We start from the raw sequence: 19,722 nt of genomic DNA, 5'->3' as shown, positions 1-19,722 counted from the left end.
TTTAAACTGCTTTAATGTTCTTTGCCCACACACTAAATCTTGTATTCTGGTTTCTTTTGAGGTTTCTCTTGCACTCTTTCTTGTAGCAGGTCTGGGTGGTTGCTTTTCATTTTACCCCCAGTTTACTTTGCCTTTGTTCACAGTGGGTATGTACACAAATGATAAAGCTGTTGGGCAAATCTTTTAGTATTTCTAGCTGTGAAATTATATTATGGATTGTGCAAGTGAAAGGGTTTCCCTCAACTTCTCCAACTGTGAGCAAAATATAAAAAACAAAACCCCACCAGATAAATCATTTTGCCTAAATCAAGGTTATTTCAAGAGTTGCCTTGCTCCTCTTTTTGCTAGAGATTTTCTTCAGTCAAAACTGTTCCAGATCCCATGCTGAAAACTTAAGCCTTTCTAGACACAATGAAGATAGTTGCAGGGCGTATTAGCTTTGAACCTTTAAAACCACGTGCTGTTCACAGGAGTCTGAATAACTGTGTTTCCTCCGTGCAGCTGATGTATTTTGGGTGTGTGGAGTTGATTGTTCATATTTACAGGGATCCAAATCAGTTGATTTTGGTTGCAGTGTCCATTCAGAAGCAATCCTGGTTTATGATTATAACTATCTCCACCTAAATTTCTCACTTTCTGGTCTCACAGTGATCTACACATTTCATGTACCAGCGCATTAGATTTGTCACGTATGTTAATCCATTAATACTGTTATTCTGTATTTTTACAGCGTGTTCTTCTTCTTGTTGCTTCAGATGTTGATGCATTATGTGCTTGTAAAATCCTTCAAGTAAGTTTGTTCATTCTCACTGTAGGCTAACAGTAACAGAAAAAATGCCTCTTTATCCTTTTAACACATTAGAACTGGGGAAAGGGTGAAGGTTTAATTTGCTTTTGTAACTTAACTTTTCCATGAGTTATGACACTGAAAACTGATAAGTCATACTCCTAAAGTTCATGTAGATTTATCATTTGGGATGTCTTCAAGAGAAAGATTTGTAGGAAATAGAATTTATAGCATGGTATAGCATTGTAGAACAGCTAGTTTCCCTTCACCTTTGCTAACAGCTGTTTGCTTCATTTCAGGCTTTGTTTCAATGTGATCATGTGCAATATACACTCGTCCCAGTATCTGGATGGCAAGAACTTGAAACTGCCTTTCTTGAGCATAAAGATCAGGTGAAAATATACTGGAAATGTTTTTTAAATTGCAGCTCATCTTAAATAGGCATGCACTTCTTCCCTTTCCCCAACCTAAAATGTCAGCTCTTCAACTAACTTATTATTGTTTACCTCAAAACAGTGGTTAAATTTTAATATACCGTTAACAAACTTGTCAAGCTTTTCATATCAACTCAAACTGATGTGCTGTATTTTGATAGATTCAAATTAAGTTTGCACACATTTTGAGATATAAAAGGTGGTGGTATTGGGTGTCCAACGTGCCTGATTGTGGTGTTTTGTCTTATAATTTCTTTTTCCTCCATATAACAGAAAGTAAATACAAGTTTTGGCAAGGAGTGCTTTGGAGGCTTTGTAAAGATGTTTTCCATCTTCTGTGTTTCGTGCTAATTGAAATAAAAAGCATTCTTTTTTTTTTCTTTTGTTTGCAGTTCAAATATTTTGTTCTTATTAATTGTGGTGCCAATGTTGACCTTCTGGAGATCTTGCAGCCTGAAGAAGACACTTTTTTTTTCGTATGTGACAGCCACAGACCTATCAATGTAGTGAATGTTTACAATGACACACAGGTAAATGTTTTTTCTTTCAGAATAAAAATCTTGGCACAGTGTAGTGGTGAGTGGTGTAGTGCAAAACCCCTTACAGTGTTCGCTAGGAGCTCAGGAAGCAGTATTAATGGCTATTTGCAGCAGTAACGTCCACAATCAGAAAAAAATCTGTTTTCAGTGATAGAATATATACCATTAGCAGTGTGATAGTTGTCAGAAGTAAGCAGCTGTTAATCTTGTTGCTATAAATCAAACTGCTACAAATGGGATAAACATCCTCCAGAATGTAACGTGTATTATCTCTCACCATCCAGCAACACTTAGAATTTGAGTAATAAGCACAAAGTATTTGACAACACGACTTTAACAGGCATAAAAAATAATAATTCTTTCAGTAATGCTGTAATCAAGGAATATGGTTTTTACTCTTATTTTGTGTAGGTATGGTCTTTGTATTAAAAAATACTATTTTTGTTACGCCAGGAATCGGTCACAACCAAATTGAATTTCTAGTTTCTCTCACTAGGTATCTGAAATATCCTCATTTGTCACTTGAAAAGCTTTTTTTAATCACTTTATTTAAAATACTTACTTTTTTCTTGCTAGATTAAACTGTTAGTTAAACAAGATGATGATCTCGATGTTCCTGCTTATGATGATATCTTCAGAGATGAAGAGGATGAAGAAGAGGACTCAGAGAATGAAAGTGATGGGTCAGAACCTTCAGAGAAACGAAGGCGTTTTGAAGAGGTGTGTTTCTGCTACTTTGCTGTGAAAAGAAGGAAAGTAAAACAGATATTACATATACTTTACATCATCAGAATAATAACCTTTGAGTTTAAAAATTATGTTCCATTAGATCACAAATTCGAGTCTAAAATTTAAAAATAATCTGCAGCCCATAGAGTTTCACACACACAAAATGTTTATTTATCTGAACTGCACAGAAATACATAATAAAAACATGTTTTGAACTTGATTATGCATAATGCTGTCTTTGTGTAACCAGTGAACTGAAGAGATCTATCTCTGACTATATTCTCTGGGGTTTTCAGTCTAGCAAAACAACTAATTTAGATACAAACTTTTTTTTTTTTTTTTCCAAAAAAATGTTTGGGAAGATAGAAGCTCATGAATAATTTAGCAATACATTTTGTCTGTCCTTGTAGCAGTAAACTAACAAAAGCATGTTCTGGTAGACCTAAACAATTCAATTTGCCATATGTTATTTGTAGCATATTTTCTATTTATACCACACAAGGAAGCAAAGACACAAGGCTAGCAATATTAGGAGACAATTAAATGTAAAGATATTCTCAGATTTTATATATATTTTGGGGTTTGATTTTTTTTGCTTTTAACATTGTACATTTTTTTTCCTACTAATCTACAAAGGGCACTAGCTCAGCAAAAGCAGATACCAGAAATTCAAAGGAAAAATCTTATCAGTATATACAAAAGCTATTCTTGAATCTGTTAAATATTTCATAAAGGTCTTTTTTAATTTCTTTGAGTTTTCAGGCTGATGATGCTATTTATGGAGTTTAAATATACAGCGAGTGCCTCTTTTTCTGAACTTCATTAATTATTTTGTCTTTATTTTTCATCAGTGTCATTTTTATGTTATAAAACAATAGGATGCAGTGTTGCTAGTGTTGACAATACTGTGAACTGGGTCACTTATATGTGAAGACAAGCTAAATAAATGCTAGCACGGGAAGATACCATGACTTTATAACAATGTGTTCCTTGGAAAAATAATTGATAATAATCCTTTTCTCATTAGATATTAATAGGAATAATTCTTTTTTAATGAAGACTTTAATTCTTTTTAATTAAGACTTAATTACTGAAGTATCTGGATAGGTGCTAATCTACTAGAATATTTTTTTCTATGTTTTTAACATCCAAATGAATTTACAGGATGTAATAGAGAGAACGATGAAAAGACGACAAAGGCGAGAATGGGAGGCACGCAGGTGTGTTTAACTTTGTTGTTTGTGTCTCCTTTTCTATCTCTTATTCTTTGATTAAAATCTTGTTGAGAATACAAAACCATGATACTATGCTGCTTGATTTGCTAGATGCTTTAGATCTAATTTTATTCAGAAAATGGAGATATTTACTATATAAAAATAAAACATTTAAATGGAGGATAGTCGTAAACAGTAATTTATAGATTTGAGTAGTAATAGGTGCATTGTTTCATTTCTAAGTAGCTGTGACATTCTTATTTTGTTTATTTTAGGGTGAGATTTGTGCTTCTGTTTTCTTCCTTTACAGTCCCACTGTTGTCAATTGCCATGAGCAGGAACAAATCCAATAAGGAAATGGGATTTGAGGAATAATGATTTAATAAACTTTTCCTCTTTATGAGTAGATTTCACTGTGGTTTCCACATTGCTACCAAAATCTAATTGCCTTGCAGAAAAACAATTTCTAGCCCAAGTTTAAAGGGGTTTTTTTAGTTCCTAAAATTAAATTTAAATATTATTTTACAATTCCTGGCTTACATTTTTAATTAAACCCAATGACCATTTCACCACTTGGTCAAATGTGGATTTTTTTTTTTTTTTCTCTTTTTAGACAAGAAATTCTTTTTGATTATGAGCAATATGAATATCATGGGACCTCAGTAAGTATAAACTCTTTTTTGCCATAAAAACACAAGGTGCCAATGTAAAGGTAATTGGACAATATTCAGTGTTATAATTATCTAATAATACTACTCATTATAATAATATTGTTATATCTTGTTATTTTTGTATCTTATTCTTATCTATAAGGTACATCATATGTGCAAGTAGTTTGACTTACCAGTTTAATGTTTTTTCGGTTGTGTACATCCAGTTGTACCAGTGCTGAATTAGATCTATCATAGAAACAATCCTGATAGACTGGCAGACAACAGCCAACTGTGTCACAGTGGATAATGTCATGTTTAGAGTGGGGGAAAATTATAAACCAGAACTATTAACATTTTTGTTGTTTGATATCTTAAATGCTGGTATAAAAAATTAAGATAGTGTAAGTTTTTTAGGTCTTGATGAAAGTAGCTATCTGTGCACAAAATACCCTTGCAAAGAGACTTTAGCATGTAGGGAGATTGTTTGCCTTTTAGAGTTTTCAAAGTGTCAGGGTATTTCAAACATAAGAGGCCAGATTACAGAAGGAACAGTCTGATGTCCTAAGTGTTATCTGATTAATTTTATATTTTGTTAAATGCTGCTTTATATATAATGCAGGTTTACATAGCTGGGTAAAATATTTCTTTCTACTTAGTGTCTTAGAAAGTAAGACGCTGGTGGATTGTCAGACTCGGATGTGATTTCTAGAGCTTTAGTAACGTGCTAGTATTTAGCAAATTTAACTGTGTTCCATTTATTTAATGAAGTGAGAGTTCTGTGTTCATTTATCCTCTCTTTTTGCTTTTCCCTTATATAGTCTGCGATGGTGATGTTTGATCTGGCATGGATAATGTCTAAAGACTTGAATGACATGTTGTGGTATGTTTCTATTATAATTTTTCATAGAGACTGGAAGCTTAAACCCATAGTAGAGAGGGGAAATTTCCCCAAATTATTTTATTTTGGTGTGAGGTTCCAGTTTTAGTGAGTGGATGTATGTCTTGAATTGGAGGACACATCTGTGTAAATTAATTACAAGCAACCAGTAGATTTTGCATGGGGAAGGGAGGATGGTGCTATATGTGTGTGACTGCTAAAGAGGGAATAATAGTATATAGCATTGTTATTAACTTCTAGGTACAGTTGGTGAACAGTGTTTCTGACTTGTCCTGTTACATACTTAGAGGGTTAAATATAATATACTGTACTGGAACATTTTTCATTTAAACTTTTTTCTTTCTCTTTTTCCCCCTAAATTTTAGGTGGGCTATTGTTGGCCTAACAGATCAATGGGTCCAAGATAAAATCACTCAGTAAGAAAGATTTTTTTAAATTTCTCTTTATTATTTTTTAATTTATTTATCTACCTTTTAAATTTTATTTTTAGGAGTGACTAATAAAAATACAGCTCAGGAAACATATAGGAATTAACAGAATACAAGATAATTAATGAACAGTGACATTAAAGATCTTAATGACTGAATATGATCTGATGCCTTCCAAAAATGGGAATATACCTCAAAAACCTGTATTTTCCTTTTCTCCTATTTAGAACTTTTAATCTAACTTTATTTTTTAAAAAAATTATAAAACAATCATTTCTGATCCGGGGAAAAAATGGTGTTTAATAGCAGTTTACATAAATATGACCTTGATACAGTTTTATTAAAGGGGAAAAAAAATTGTATGTTCTGTATCCTCCAGCTTCCTTTCCAGTTTTAGTTAACAAGCTTCAGATTTTCTCCTTTTTTAAGATGTATCTGCAGTTTTCATGCTGCTGGCTGGCTAATGTGTAATCTTTAGGAAGCACTTTTATGTTCTCATAATCAAGTACAAAAATACCCAGCAAGAAAGTGAAGTAACAGATTTGTTTTTTATTTAAGAATGAAGTATGTGACTGACATTGGAATCCTACAGCGTCACGTGTCTCGCCATAACCACCGCAACGAGGATGAAGAAAATTCTCTGTCGATTGATTGCATGCGAATAGCATTTGAATATGAGTATCCTTGCATAAGATCTGGGGAAAATGAACTCTACCAGCTTGGTGAACTATAGTTGAGTTTTTATCTAGAGAAGAAAAAAATCCTGGCACTATCTCTGCTGCTGAATTAAAAGAAATGAAAATGTGAATGTTTTGTTGAACATGGATCCCTCTTCCAGTAGCTGATGTAGCTTCAGTTCAGCTAAACCTTTCAGAATTAGTTACAAGTGAGTGTTGCTGCTCTTGTGTTACACGCACCTGCAGCTCCTAACTGTATGGTATGTAGTACAGAGATGCAGTGTATATATAAGGGCAACTGGAGACTTGCCTATTAGTTGTGGAGTTTTGTTACTATTTGTAACTTCAAATGATATAAGTGTTTAAAATTGTTTTCCATAATTCCTGTTCAGTCTGCGCCTGGCACTTTATCAGCACTGGTCTCTCTATGAAAGTCTCTGTAACACTTCATATACCTCTGCAAGCCTTAAGCTTTGGTCAGTACAAGGGCAGAAGAGGCTCCAGGAGTTTTTGGCTGACATGGGGTGAGTTGTAAAAATCTGTATCTCAATTAAAGGATCATTTTTGTCAGTGAATTATGGGAAAATATTGAGAATATAGCTTGGAAGGACTCAACTTCTTTGTTTTTAAATATCATTGTGGGGCTCTGAGTAGGTTGCAGGGTCTCTTTGAGTTGAGTTATGCAACTTGTGTCTTGGTGTATGAGGAATACTTCAGCTGTATGCCTTTATGGAATAGCAGATTGGTAAGTAACCTATGCTTTCTCACATCCACTCTTCAATGACTAAAGAAAAAAGAATGCAAACAAGATTAGTCACACCCAATTTGCTAAATTATCTAATATTGAGCAAGTCTGATGAAAGGAAGGCAAAATATTTGTTTCTTCTGGCATACCTATCAATGTACTTTTTCCTTCTGTTTTTAGTTTGCCTTTGAAGCAAGTGAAACAGAAGTTTAATTCCATGGACATGTCTTTGAAAGAAAATCTTCGGGAAATGATTGAAGAATCTGCAAACAAGTTTGGGTAAATTGTTTTAAATACAAATGCTTTATCTGAAAATACATTTCAATTAAGTTCAGATATTTTTGTATGAAAAGCATGTAACATCTTGTTTTAAAAAAAAATACATTATTTAGATTGACAAAGTAATATTAGGCTCATTGCAAATGTTAGAGTATGACTTGTGCTCATGTTCTTAACATTAATATATTGAAGAGGTGGCTGGTCAATGTTGATAATAATAAAGTTAATAAAGTTAATAATCTTTACTGTTTTTATTTAATTTTGCAGAATGAAGGATTTAAGAGTTCAGACCTTCAGCATTCACTTTGGCTTTAAGAACAAGTTCTTAGCAAGTGATATAGTTTATGCAACCGCTTCTCTCATGGAGAATATAGAGAAAGAGGGGCCTGAAACAACTAATTTTATTAAGGCTTTGGACAGTCTCTCCAGGTACCGAAAATATGTTTCTTCATTCTTTCACAATTTTATTTGGGGAACATGGGTTACCTATCTAAAAGATGTGTTGAAACTTCATAAGCCACTGAAGAAAAACTAAAATATCCCTGTGAATAGTGTTGAGAGAGGTCTCACTTTTGTGTGAAAAGCTTTATTTTTATATGAAAGTGTTTATTATTATTCTTTCTGTTTCAGGGGTAACCTGGACAAACTGCACCAAGGACTGGACCTAGCCAAAAAGCAGTTACGTGCCATTCAGCAGACAGTAGCGAGCTGTATTTGCACCAACCTTGTAATTTCTCAGGGGCCTTTTCTCTACTGCTCTCTCATGGAGGTCAGAATTCTAGTTTTTGACTGTCTTATTTGACTGTCATATTTGGGTGTCTCATAGCTGAATAACACTTTTCCTAAATGCTTGACTCTATAAGAATAACTCCATCAGAAAGAACCTATTTATCTCTACTGGGATGTCCTCTGATAAGTCAGTATTGACATCTACTCTGAACTTCCCAAAGGAAGAATCAGTCCTCTCACTGCGGGGAGGGCTTTGTATCGAAGTCAAGTGAGTGAGCTCAAACTCCTATATTGTAGTGGTTCTTGTTAGCATTCTTCAAGCCACACAAAACTTTTAGACCTGTCAGTAGATATTCAAATTAAGTAAGTGGAAGAATCACCTTGGATTGTAATTTAAATTTTTCTTTTACAGGGCACACCAGATGTGAAACTGTTTTCCAAACCAGTGTCTCTGTGCCTGCTTAGTAAATACTTGCTCAAATCGTTTGTTTGCTCTGTAAGTAAATCAAAAGCTTTTGACTAACTTTGGCATATGTAGTAGTTATTGTTCTGTTGGATGCTTGCAGTTGATTATTAAAATGTTACATTAAAATCTTAATCATGTTTTTCTGTTAATTTGTTGGATGATTTTAGCACATCTGTGAATGCTGATCTAGGAGAGATCTGCCTCGGAGATTTCATAGCATTAGAGAGAGTTTCCATTACTAAGATTCTTACAATCTAAAATATTTGTGTAATTTTATATCACTAAATACATACTTCAAAAATTTAAGCTGACATACACAAAAAAGTAATATTGTAGGTCTGCTAATTGTTATCTAAAGATTTCTGTATCTGTTTAAATAAAATCTTCTGATCTTTACAACAAATGTAACTGAAATTAAATTGTGTTTATCTTTTGAGTTATTAGTTACACAATTTGGATAAAACTTGAGGTTTTAAGATTGAGAACTCTCTTCACAGTGAGCACTAGCTAATTTGTAAATTAAATATATGGTGGCCCATCATTGTCAGATTGCATCTGTCAGTCCTCATTTTGAAAGTTAGACATAGTGAGTAACTAATCTGCCACTAGGAGCAAGACAGCGTTTTTAAAACTCACTGCAAAACACTTATCTTAACAGAACACTTTAAACAAACTTCTATTTCATTTACTTGAATGTTTAAATCTTTATAATTATTTTTGTATTTAGTTAAATTACAATATTTGTTAAAGTTACAGTAGAACAGTATGGCAGGGGAAAATAATTTCTAGTGAAGACTGTGTTTGTCAATATTTTATCTGTTGTGTTTCAGTAGACAATGATGATTGCAAAAAATTAAGCCCATTCCAAGTGTTTTTAGATACCTATACCTGTAGTTTGGTTTTGGGGTTTTTTTGTTGTTTGGGGTTTTTTTTTCCCTTTTTAAAGAGCTTTTTTCTTTACTGTAAATATCTTATCTGTCTATATCATTTCCATGTTAAAATGGAATGCAAGATTGGAGAAGAATTTAAATTTCTATTGGTCTTGAAGTGATTTTTTTACTGTAAGAAAGAAGGGGATTAAGAAATTATGTAAAGAAAGTACCTCCTGTTGAAGTGCATTATAGCTGTATCGTTAGATGAATATTTGTAATCACGTGGAGAGCTGAAACTAAATAGTTTCCTGAATTTTGTCTAACAAAGAGGCTTTCTGACTTCCAGACAAAAAACAAACGTTGTAAATTGTTGCCACTGGTAATGGCTGCACCAATGGATGTTGAACAGGGAACTGTGATAATGGTGGGGATTCCTCCGGAGACAGAAAGCTCTGACAAAAAGAAGTAAGCATATTGTTTAAAAGTTCTTACTAAAGGTTATTTATAGACTTTTCCTGTCTCTGAAGCAAATATATCTTTCCTGTACCTAACACTGCATATGTTGTCTTGAATTGTATCCTTCTTAAAAACACGCTTTTTGTATATGGTATGTCTGCATGGGATACTTTGAGAGAGGATACTGATGTTCCCCAGCTTCCTTGCAAGTTTTTTTTTTCCTCCCTCTTAACTATGTCTTTATCTTAAAAGAGGGAAATAGTTCACTATATGACCCATTACTTTATTTCTTAAAGCTTGCAAGCTTTTTGCACTTGAATAAGTGAGGTGTATGTTGAATAAGTGGCACATGAAAAACACCTGGAAGACTTTTTCAACCCAGCAAGGAAAATGGTCCATGCTTCTACCTTAAATATATGTTTTTCCGTAATGCTTATGTGTATTTCTGTTCATCTTCTAGCTTTTTTGGAAGAGCATTTGAGAAAGCTGCAGACAGTACCAATTCTAGGACTTTACACAACCATTTTGACATGTCAAGTGAGTAATGCTGCCTCTCCCTTATTTCATTGAATAAATAGTCCTTTAGGGGTCAGTGTTTACGCAGCCTCCATGGAGCAGGACTGCAGCCAGTACACTCATTTATGCATGTCTTAGGGGCAAACATTAAGGGTGTGTATGTGATATGCTATTCCTCAGTCTAGTATAAACACAAACTACATTATATGTCACTCTTTTTCCAAGTGCTATGTTGTGCAAAAATTATAAACTACTAAGCAGAGACTTGCATATCTTTTTGAGATGATTTACATTTTGCATGGAGTAATGATTTTCACATGTGCAGCTTAGTTTAAAATCTATGGAGTTATCTGTGAGGATTTTTATATTTAGCAGCCAAACCAAGTATGGTATTGATGTTATGAGATGCGTTCTTTATTGTCTGTTGGAAAATCAGATGCTTATTCAGTAAGATTTGCCTGTCGTTGTATGTGCTTACAAAAGAGGCAATTTTTAACAATACATGCATGTTGAACATACAAAGAAACATTCCTAGACTTGCAAAGGGGCTGCTATATCATCTAGTGAGCTCCTAGAAATTAGTTTGCTGAAATCTAAGAGCAAAATAAATAATGTGCTTTGCATTTTGTCCAAATAAAGTTTCTCTCTTTCCTTGTTAATGTTGATTAAGAATACAAAGAAGTATACCTGGAATTAATATTCTTCCAGTGTGACATCTGGTATATCTTTCAGTTATTTGCATTTTGTAATAAAATAATTTCATATTTTAGTAATTGAATTGAAAACAGAAGACCGGAGCAAATTTCTGGATGCGCTCATTTCTCTCTTGTCCTAATGGTAAGATGGTGTAAGGAGGATTAATTCAAAAATTAATTACAAATCAAGTTAGTAATCAGATGATATTCGTATATTATCTGTAGAATGTTCTAAAAAAAAAAAAATGAAACTTCTAGTGATAATATAAATTGAAGATAAGAGGTTCTTACAAAGACAATTGTTTTTGGGAGGAGGCAGACAATGTACAAGCAGAATATTTTTTTTTCTTCTTAAGAGATTTATTTAAGTTTTGTCATCCATAAGTTTCTCTTCCATTGTTCTTAACTTTTTGTGGCTTTTTAACTTCAGCTGGAAAAGGAGCCACTGTTTGTGTTGAGAGAGAAATTGAGATATTAGCTCATTGTAGTTGATACTCTGCTACTGATTTTTTTCTTTTAATTATGACAGCTTGTTTGAGGTCAGGATGGAATCTTGGCCATAGCAGTACATTTTTGGCTTTGATGTTAAAGTAGAAATTGCATTTTTCTTTCACAGTGTTAAGGTTGTAGCCGATGTTAGGGTGTAGTTTTTATCTGGAGTAAAGTTGGGGATATAAGACTTCATTTGTAGTTGTGACTGTTCAAAGTCTGTTTTTAAAGCTATGTTAGGGCAAGACAGATTTCACTGTAGATCTGATGAGACTGCCAAATTGTTGCAATTGTCTTCAAATATTCACTGCTTTTCAATGATGAACTATTTTTATTGGTTTGTGTGTGCATTTATTCTGCAGTGATGGGTGGAGATAGCTTGCTTTCTCCTAGAAAAGAAGCCAAGCTCTCTACATTGTTTTGTAGTCTCTTCAGACAACCTGTAAGACTGTTTCAAAGTATGTAAAATACTTTATGGCTTTTTCATGCCTAGATAAAGGTTTGGTCTTCAGTATTAACATGTGAAGTAATCTCAAAGGATTATCTTTATGGTGTATATATGCAAAAGCAGAGGAGTAAGTTGAAGACTTCAGCAGCAGTCTGTGAATGTTGGTAGTGCTAGCCAAATGACAATGAATTACCTTTTTTCAATGGGTATCAAAGCTGCAATTTCTTTGTGTTCACTCAGAAGTTTGAAACAGTGTCAATAGCTGCAGTTGTTTGTTGGGCAGCCTAGTCATGCATGGCTTCCAAGATTTCTACATTTATTTGTCTTTTTTTTTTCTTTACATTCTGACTCCTGACTGTTTCAGTTTGTCTTCTGCCCTTGTTACACAGTGGCCTTGTGCTGGAAGCTGAGGATCAGATGCTCTGAAATTATTTCGGATGTTCCAAAGCTAATGGTGCTGCAGTTGTGATGTGTCGTCTTGCGCTGTCTTAAGTGTACTGATACAGGCCTGGACTGTTGTTTTTATGCCTCTTGGGAGGTCTAAAGGATTTTAACCTTAGCACACAGATATTGAACACTGCTTCTTTGTAAAGATCCCATCCTCATAATGGCAAAATGTGTCAACTAGGAGTATTTGCAAATTGGGCTTCTAGCTGTCAAACCTGCTTTTATTAGTAGATGTGCTTCTGTGATGTTTAGTTATTGGTTAATAACAACAAATAGGCTTTGAAGAAGTTCCATATTTATGTTGTCATTTTACTGCCATTCAAATATTCTTTTAAAATGGTCTTGAATGCTTTTTATTTTAAAGAAACTTCTTAAAATTCTTGAATTTCTAGAATGTTGAAAATGGTTTTTAGTACTGTCGGGTTGAGGTCTTGTACTTTAGCTGTTTTGTGAGACAAGTTTTAAGATTTTGAGGCTCTTAAAATCCAGGTACTGAGTAACTGCCAAATACAGAGTGAAAAATCTGGGGAGTTCGGGTGTCAATAAAACATTTTTGGCCATGCATTGTGATACTGTATTGTCACTTGTAGCTTGACTTTGGAAATAAGTTTCCTGGAAAGTTTAAAATACTATGATAATTGTGTGTAGACTGTAGTGTTCTAAATATCAGATTAGCTCAAGCCTGTTCCATAACAGATTTCATTCACTTTGGTCGTATGAAATAGTACTGCTTGTTACACTTACCCTGCTGTGCATTGGGTGGGTGTGCATATGTGTATGTTTGGAATTCTTCTTGCAAGGTTTGCTTGAATTCTGTGTGACTTTAATGTTTTCATGTATTATAATGACTATGTAAAGGTTATATATCATTACATCATACTTTGTACAGATTTTTAATACAGTTTAATTTAATATTAAATGTAGCCAACAGAAAGGTAATTAAACTATATATTTTTATTCAAACAAAAGTTGGGATATTTTGTTTCAAATGCTTTCATCTTATCTCAGTAAAATTCCTCTGCCAAGCTGCCATGGCCAAGACGTTGTTCTTCCTGAGATAAAACATAATGCCACTTTTTGGGTTTGTATGTTTAATAGGTAGTATTGGCAATAAATACTATTCCCCCCTTACCAGCATACTTTGAGTTTTGTCTGTACACAGCATAGAGTAATTTTATTACATTTCTGAAGTAGATTTACTGTGCTTTAAGTCTGGAGTGGAGACACACATGTTTATCTTGGTTTTTGAACACTAGTACCAGTGACAAGCCATGATGGTGCTGTAAAAGCTTGGAGTCTGTGAGACACTTAAGTGCACTTCTAAGTGTTTTCACTTCATGTTTCAGTTGCAGGCTGCTGAGTAATCATATGAATTTCCTAAATTGATCTTAAACTTACTTTTCATTGCCATTTCCACAGCACTAAATGACTGTCACTTTAGTTCAACCCTATCATATATTTAGGACTTTCATGCTTCTAGATGCAAATATCAGAGGAAAAACATGGGTATGTGTAGCAGTAAATACGACATGCTTCAGTGTGTGAGACTGCCTTCATGTATGTGGGATGAATAATATGTGCTGGGTAAAATTGGATTTTAATTTTTACTTGCACAGTCTGCTTGCTCAGTAAATGCTTAAAAAATCTTGCACATCCTGGATCTCTGACTCATGGTTCAGTGGCCATCTATCCGGAAATCCTAAACAAACAACTAAATTCCCCATTTTCTGCCTGTACAAAACCTTTACACAGGGAAAAAAATGTTGTGAGGAAGCCATCAAAAAGCATGGGCATGTAACATCTCAGTTTAATTACTGTCTCTGTCTTTAGTCACATTTAGTGCAGTGTTTTCAATACGTGGAATAGTTTTGATGGGTACCTTAGCAAGCTATTGTCTTTATCTTCTTGTTTGCGGTTTTGGTTTTCCTGAGTTGTGTTGGTTTTTTTTTTCCTCCACCCTCTCATTAGACTCTGTGTGAAGCCCTCATCTCCCCTCATCAGTTCTCTTATTGCTGTTGGATCCCTGGGCCCACTCCTGGAACTCTGTGTGTTTACTTCATTCCCCTTTGAGGGCGTGTTTGGTTTTTACTGCTACCATCTTTTCCTGCTGTTGTGATAAATGCAGATCTTGCCTTGCAATGAAGAAGAAAATTGTGGTGAGGGGAGAGAGTTTGTGTGTTTGTTTTAGCAGGTCATGTCTTGAAAAACGGACAAGTTTTCAGGCACATGCACCCTTTAGCTTCAGCATATTGTATCGTGCTGGGAGGATGAGAAATAGGAGCTAATTTTTATGCTGGGATGTGTAGGTAATTGCTTTACTGGCAGGTTCTTTGTCCTCCAAACAGATGTGTGAGCTTGAAGCTGTGGATCTATTACACAGAAAATAAACTTCCCTTGTCTCTCCTCTATTGCTTTTTGGATTTTGGTGCTTTTTAAGGTTCTAGTTTTCTCAAGATCTACTGGAGGTGCCAAAAATGCTTTTGCAAATTTTAGAATTGATCAGCTATTGAACTGATCCCAAAGCCATCCAAATGTGGCCCCAAATCAGTCAGGAATGCTGACTATTATGTAAGAAGAAAGTTATTAAATCTGTGTGGAAACTTGCATAAGTCTCTGACAATAGATAAAACTTTTGCATGTCAACATTTTACAGTATATGAAATAGTATCAGACACTCCTTACATAGTTTATTCTACACTATAGCGTTTATAGATGAATATGTTAATATGGAGAATTATTGTACACTAAGATCCAAAATTGTGGAGTCCCCAGTTTATGGATATAATTAACAGTTCAGCAGCAGTAAATTGGTGGTTTGAATGACTCATTCAGACTCTGTTGTGCAGGTTGGTTAAAATGGTCACTTCTTACAGTTAAGTGTTGGACAGAGACTCCATGCCAAGAACTCCTGACATCTCTTTATTAAGAGATTATTATGCTTTTGATTTATTTGCCCAAACAGAAAATGTGGCTCTAACAAGTGACTTTAAAATAAATAGTTAGAGCACTAAGAAATCGGCTTACCCTCTTAGATGTATGGTGACATTCCACCTAGCCATGTCTGAATACAAACAGAAACATTCCCTAAGGATTATATTTGAGCTGCAGTAACTCTTTTTCCTCTGCTGTGTTTGGTTGCTGTAGTAGTACCCTCATAAATCAGCTCTTTAAACTATTTCTGCTGCTGCTAATCTGTTTTAGACAAAAATAAAAGTATGAAACAAATCCTTTAAAATGTTTTAGTTTTTTAAGAAAATAAAATAATGAAAATCCTTAAATACCAAAGTACTAAAGTAGCTGAACAAGCTGACTAAATGATACAATTCCTGCACAGTGATTCATGGCTGTTTTCTTTCTGGGGTCATAAATTTAGACATAATTGAAATTGCACAGTAAGGACCTCATTTGAGTGGAATTAAAGTGAATCCCTTTCCCCAGAAGAATTGTAGTGACTTAATAGACTTGTACTTACCAACATCAAGGTTGCATAATAGATAGAATTAATTAATTCCTTTACTGTTTCTTTCTCTTGAGAAAAAAATAAAATTAAGAAGTATTACAACTTTCTTGTATGAATGAGCTACTGTGTCTATACTGCTTTAAACATAGTAACAATAGCCATGAGAAGAGACCAGTGGGCTATTTAATCAGTGTCTTGACCTCTATAATGTCAAAAGCAGGTGCTAGGGAAGAGTATAGAAACAAAGCAGTTGCATATGATGCTTCCTTCCACATGCAAACACAAGTCCTCTCCCAGTCCTCGTGCTCAAGGACATCCTGTATCAGGAGTGGTTTCTGTGCATTTGCTCACTCTCAGTAGTTATCTGTGTTATCTGGATGACTTCCTCTTGAATCCTCGTAAAATTCTAGCCCGTGCAATATTCTGTAGTGAGCAGATCTGCACCATAGCTAGATATTGTATGAAAAACTACAACTCTCCACTATTTTTTTGATTTGCCAATTGCTAGCTTCTTTGATGCTCTGTAGTCCTTACGCTTCTGTGTACTCATCATTTGTAACCTTTTTTATATCCCCCCCCAGTCATCTTTTGCAAGTCTGAAGAACAGCAGCCTAGTTTTTCCTTTTTCAGGAGCAGTTTGGTATCTTGATTATCCTTGTTGCTCTTCTCTAAATCGTTTTCAGACAGAGGAGAATAAAAACTGCACACAATATTCAAGATGTGGATGCACAGGTCTATACAACAGTATAACAGTGTAGACAGTTTCTGTTCATCTGTTTAATAATTCTTAACACTCATTTTGCCCTTTTGACAGCTACTGTGCACTGATCTGATGATTTAATCAATCTGGCTGCTGTAACACCAGTATCTCACTCATGACTGCTGGTGGTCCAGGTTATCATTGCTTTTTTTGCCATATGCATCACTTTACACTCATCAATGCAGAAAACAAGCTGTTTACTCGTTGTTATTTTTTCAAGTCAAAGCAAGAGCACCATTAATCTGCTGCACTAAAAAAAACTGGTAGTAAGGAAAAAAATAAGGAAAACAAACAAACAAACAAAAACAACAACAGAAGAAATCCAGACTCTCAAACACTGAATGATGTGTAAGTGGATGGAAAGAGTAAATTTGGATCATATGGTGATATAAGATGGCAAAAAATGGTGAAAGAGCTTAATGGTAAAGTAAAAATTAATAAACTGTTTGCAAGTTTAGAACTAAAGGGGGTTTTTTTAAAGATTGTATTTTTCTGTTCTTGTTAATGGAAGTAAAAGCCTCTACAATGATTTCTAAGCAAATTTTTTAGCAAATATTCACTATTTTTGTTCACTAATGTAAAACTTGTTATATAAAGGACAGAAAATATTCCTGGGTTGAATATTTGGAGATATTAGGGATTTTTTCCTTGATCTAGAAGAGTATGTATATTTATACTGAGACTGTCTTTTATGCTTTGAAATTATGGTTGATACAATGATATGGGCTCTAGTTCATGAGCTGTATCTAATTTAGCTCCAGTATCTGCTATTTCTTCCCACTCCTTACCCTGACTACTCTCTTAGAGCCTACTGCTTTTATGGCAGAAGCAGTAAATCAGAGATCTTTGAGTCAGATGTTTTTATCTGCTCTATCATCAGTTTGAGTTTATGTTCGTAGATAACAGTCATCACTTTTAAACCTGACAGAGTCTGGGAGAGGCATTGCAGTCTTAAAATTCTGAATGGCTTGTGAGAGAGCTGTTGTTTGTTTAGTAAATCCAACGTACTCTGGGGAGAGTGTCCGCAACTGCCTTCCTCACAAGTGGAATTCAACAGGTCCAGAGCTGTAGGTAGAGAAGTCCTGGGAAGCAGAACATAAATGCTGTAAAGCTTGAGGTTATACATTGCATTCTGATATTTGGTTTGGAAGCGAAAGATACAGCAAGGTTTAATCTTCCTTGTTTTCTGAATTTTTCCAATCAAGTATTATTACAAAGGTATGTATTCCTTCCTCCTACAGCCATGAGGTTTCCTATGGAAAGAAGTAATTAAATGGGGGCAAGGGGAGAAGTACCTTAGAATTTTCATATTTAGAATATGTGATATCAGCGTCTTAGACTGCAACAGGAGAACTAACTCTGAGATGTTTCAGAACATTTTTCATGCTTCAGTTTCACTTTTTCCACTCCCATTTAGGACAGCATTTCCAGTCCTCAGCTGTCCATAAATACAAGAGTAATAAATGCACCTCTTTCTATGAGAGATCACTCCAATATCACCAATCTGGACCACAGTTTTAAGATCTGTAAAAGAGAAGTTTAAAATTGGTCTCTTTTATAGAGGAATTCTTTCAAGATGGCTTTGTTGAGTTGAATTGGCCACTCAGGGTATTGAATTGGCCACTCAGGGTATGCTAACTTGCAGCAATGGGAGTAACACAGAACTGTATTTATAAAGAGAAGTGGAGTAATCAATAGAGTATCAAAACTGAGGAAGAAAGAAAAGGTAAAACACTCAGGACTGATCTCAGGACAGTAAACAAGGTCATCATTTGCTCATTGATTTTTTTTTTTTCTTTTTTTTTGAATGTGTACACCTGTCAGGATGATTTTTATTCCCTCAGAGAAGGAATATTTTTGAAAACATTCTTCTGACAGTTACTTTGTGAGTAAGTCTGACTTGTCAGAGGGAAAGAAAGCAGTGAAATGTTTGTTACTTTAAATGGAAAAGTTTAAGTCCTTCTTGGCTCTGATGTGCCATTGTTGGCTTCAAGGTGGTACTGCAGTACCTTTGGATCAGATTCAAGGACTAAGGAAAAAATGCTGCCCAGGGTGGAGCTCTAAATACAGTGCCACCTTTATGCACAAGCATTTGGATTATAAACACTTTCTTAGCAGGAAATATTACAAAACATTCACTAGCGAAAGAAAATAATGTGAATGTTTATTCCAGACTAGACTTCCATTCTTTTCAAGCATTTGAGTTTTTATTTTTGTCATTCGGAGGGTGGTGGAATTAGGGAAGCAAGACAAAGGTCAAGCACATTCAAAGTAGGTAAGAGATCTTTTACTCCATTCTACACAACTTATGACAGTCCTGGGTCTGACAGAGAGCAGAGGATGTAGGTTTCCCAGTCACTGCTGTTGTGTGATTGTTGGGTCAAGCACATTCAAAGTAGGTAAGAGATCTTTTACTCCATTCTACACAACTTATGACAGTCCTGGGTCTGACAGAGAGCAGAGGATGTAGGTTTCCCAGTCACTGCTGTTGTGTGATAGTTATTTTTATTTCCTCTTCCCCCTCAAGGCAGTTGTGTCTGCTGGATAGCTACCCTGGCACTTGCTACCTGTTACTGAATAGTGTATCTGAACAATATATTAAGATCTCAGTAATGACAGAGGAAGATGAAGAGTTGTCTAGTAATTTGGTATCACAAACAAGCATTTAGCAGAATTGCTGCTGCATTCTATTCTCAATGAGCTGAAGGCTCAGAAGACATCCTTAAATCAGAAATAAACCAAGCTCTCTGTAGAGAGCTTCCATATAGGAATTTGTGGGCAAGCCTCTTGAACTAAACTAAGGTAAAACCTATACACAAGCCATGTCACAACATAGTTCCTCCTAGTGCTGGATCTGGGTTTATTTTAAGAGATCTGGGGTTTTTGTATTCCTCAGTTCAACAATATTCTTCTCTGAAGTCTTTGCCACTTGTTGAAGAACTGTAGATTATTTCTCTAGGTATTCCTTGATGTTAACTAGATTACCTGTGTTGGATAGGTA

The 19,722-nt window shown here is 34.8% G+C and overlaps 1 protein-coding gene across 1 annotated transcript; it reads left to right on the top strand.

Annotated features, from left to right (window-relative positions):
- Positions 1-730: 730 nt before the first annotated feature.
- On the top strand, positions 731-11,257 carry CDC45 (cell division cycle 45; the record flags this gene model as incomplete). Its single annotated transcript, XM_010162456.1, has 17 exons — positions 731-790; positions 1,087-1,179; positions 1,614-1,751; positions 2,337-2,480; positions 3,654-3,709; positions 4,317-4,365; positions 5,175-5,236; positions 5,620-5,670; positions 6,241-6,360; positions 6,752-6,883; positions 7,285-7,383; positions 7,651-7,812; positions 8,014-8,152; positions 8,525-8,608; positions 9,797-9,915; positions 10,367-10,443; positions 11,193-11,257. Coding segments are annotated over 17 exons (1,650 nt in total), but the record flags the coding sequence as incomplete, so codon positions are not given.
- Positions 11,258-19,722: the final 8,465 nt, after the last annotated feature.

The sequence above is a fragment of the Antrostomus carolinensis genome, unplaced genomic scaffold (genome assembly GCF_000700745.2).
Source record: "Antrostomus carolinensis isolate BGI_N321 unplaced genomic scaffold, ASM70074v2 scaffold47162, whole genome shotgun sequence".
In the NCBI taxonomy this organism is placed as follows: Eukaryota; Metazoa; Chordata; class Aves; order Caprimulgiformes; family Caprimulgidae; genus Antrostomus; species Antrostomus carolinensis.
The sequence above is the reverse complement of the archived record's forward strand: the minus strand, read 5'-3'. Positions and strand labels throughout refer to the sequence as shown.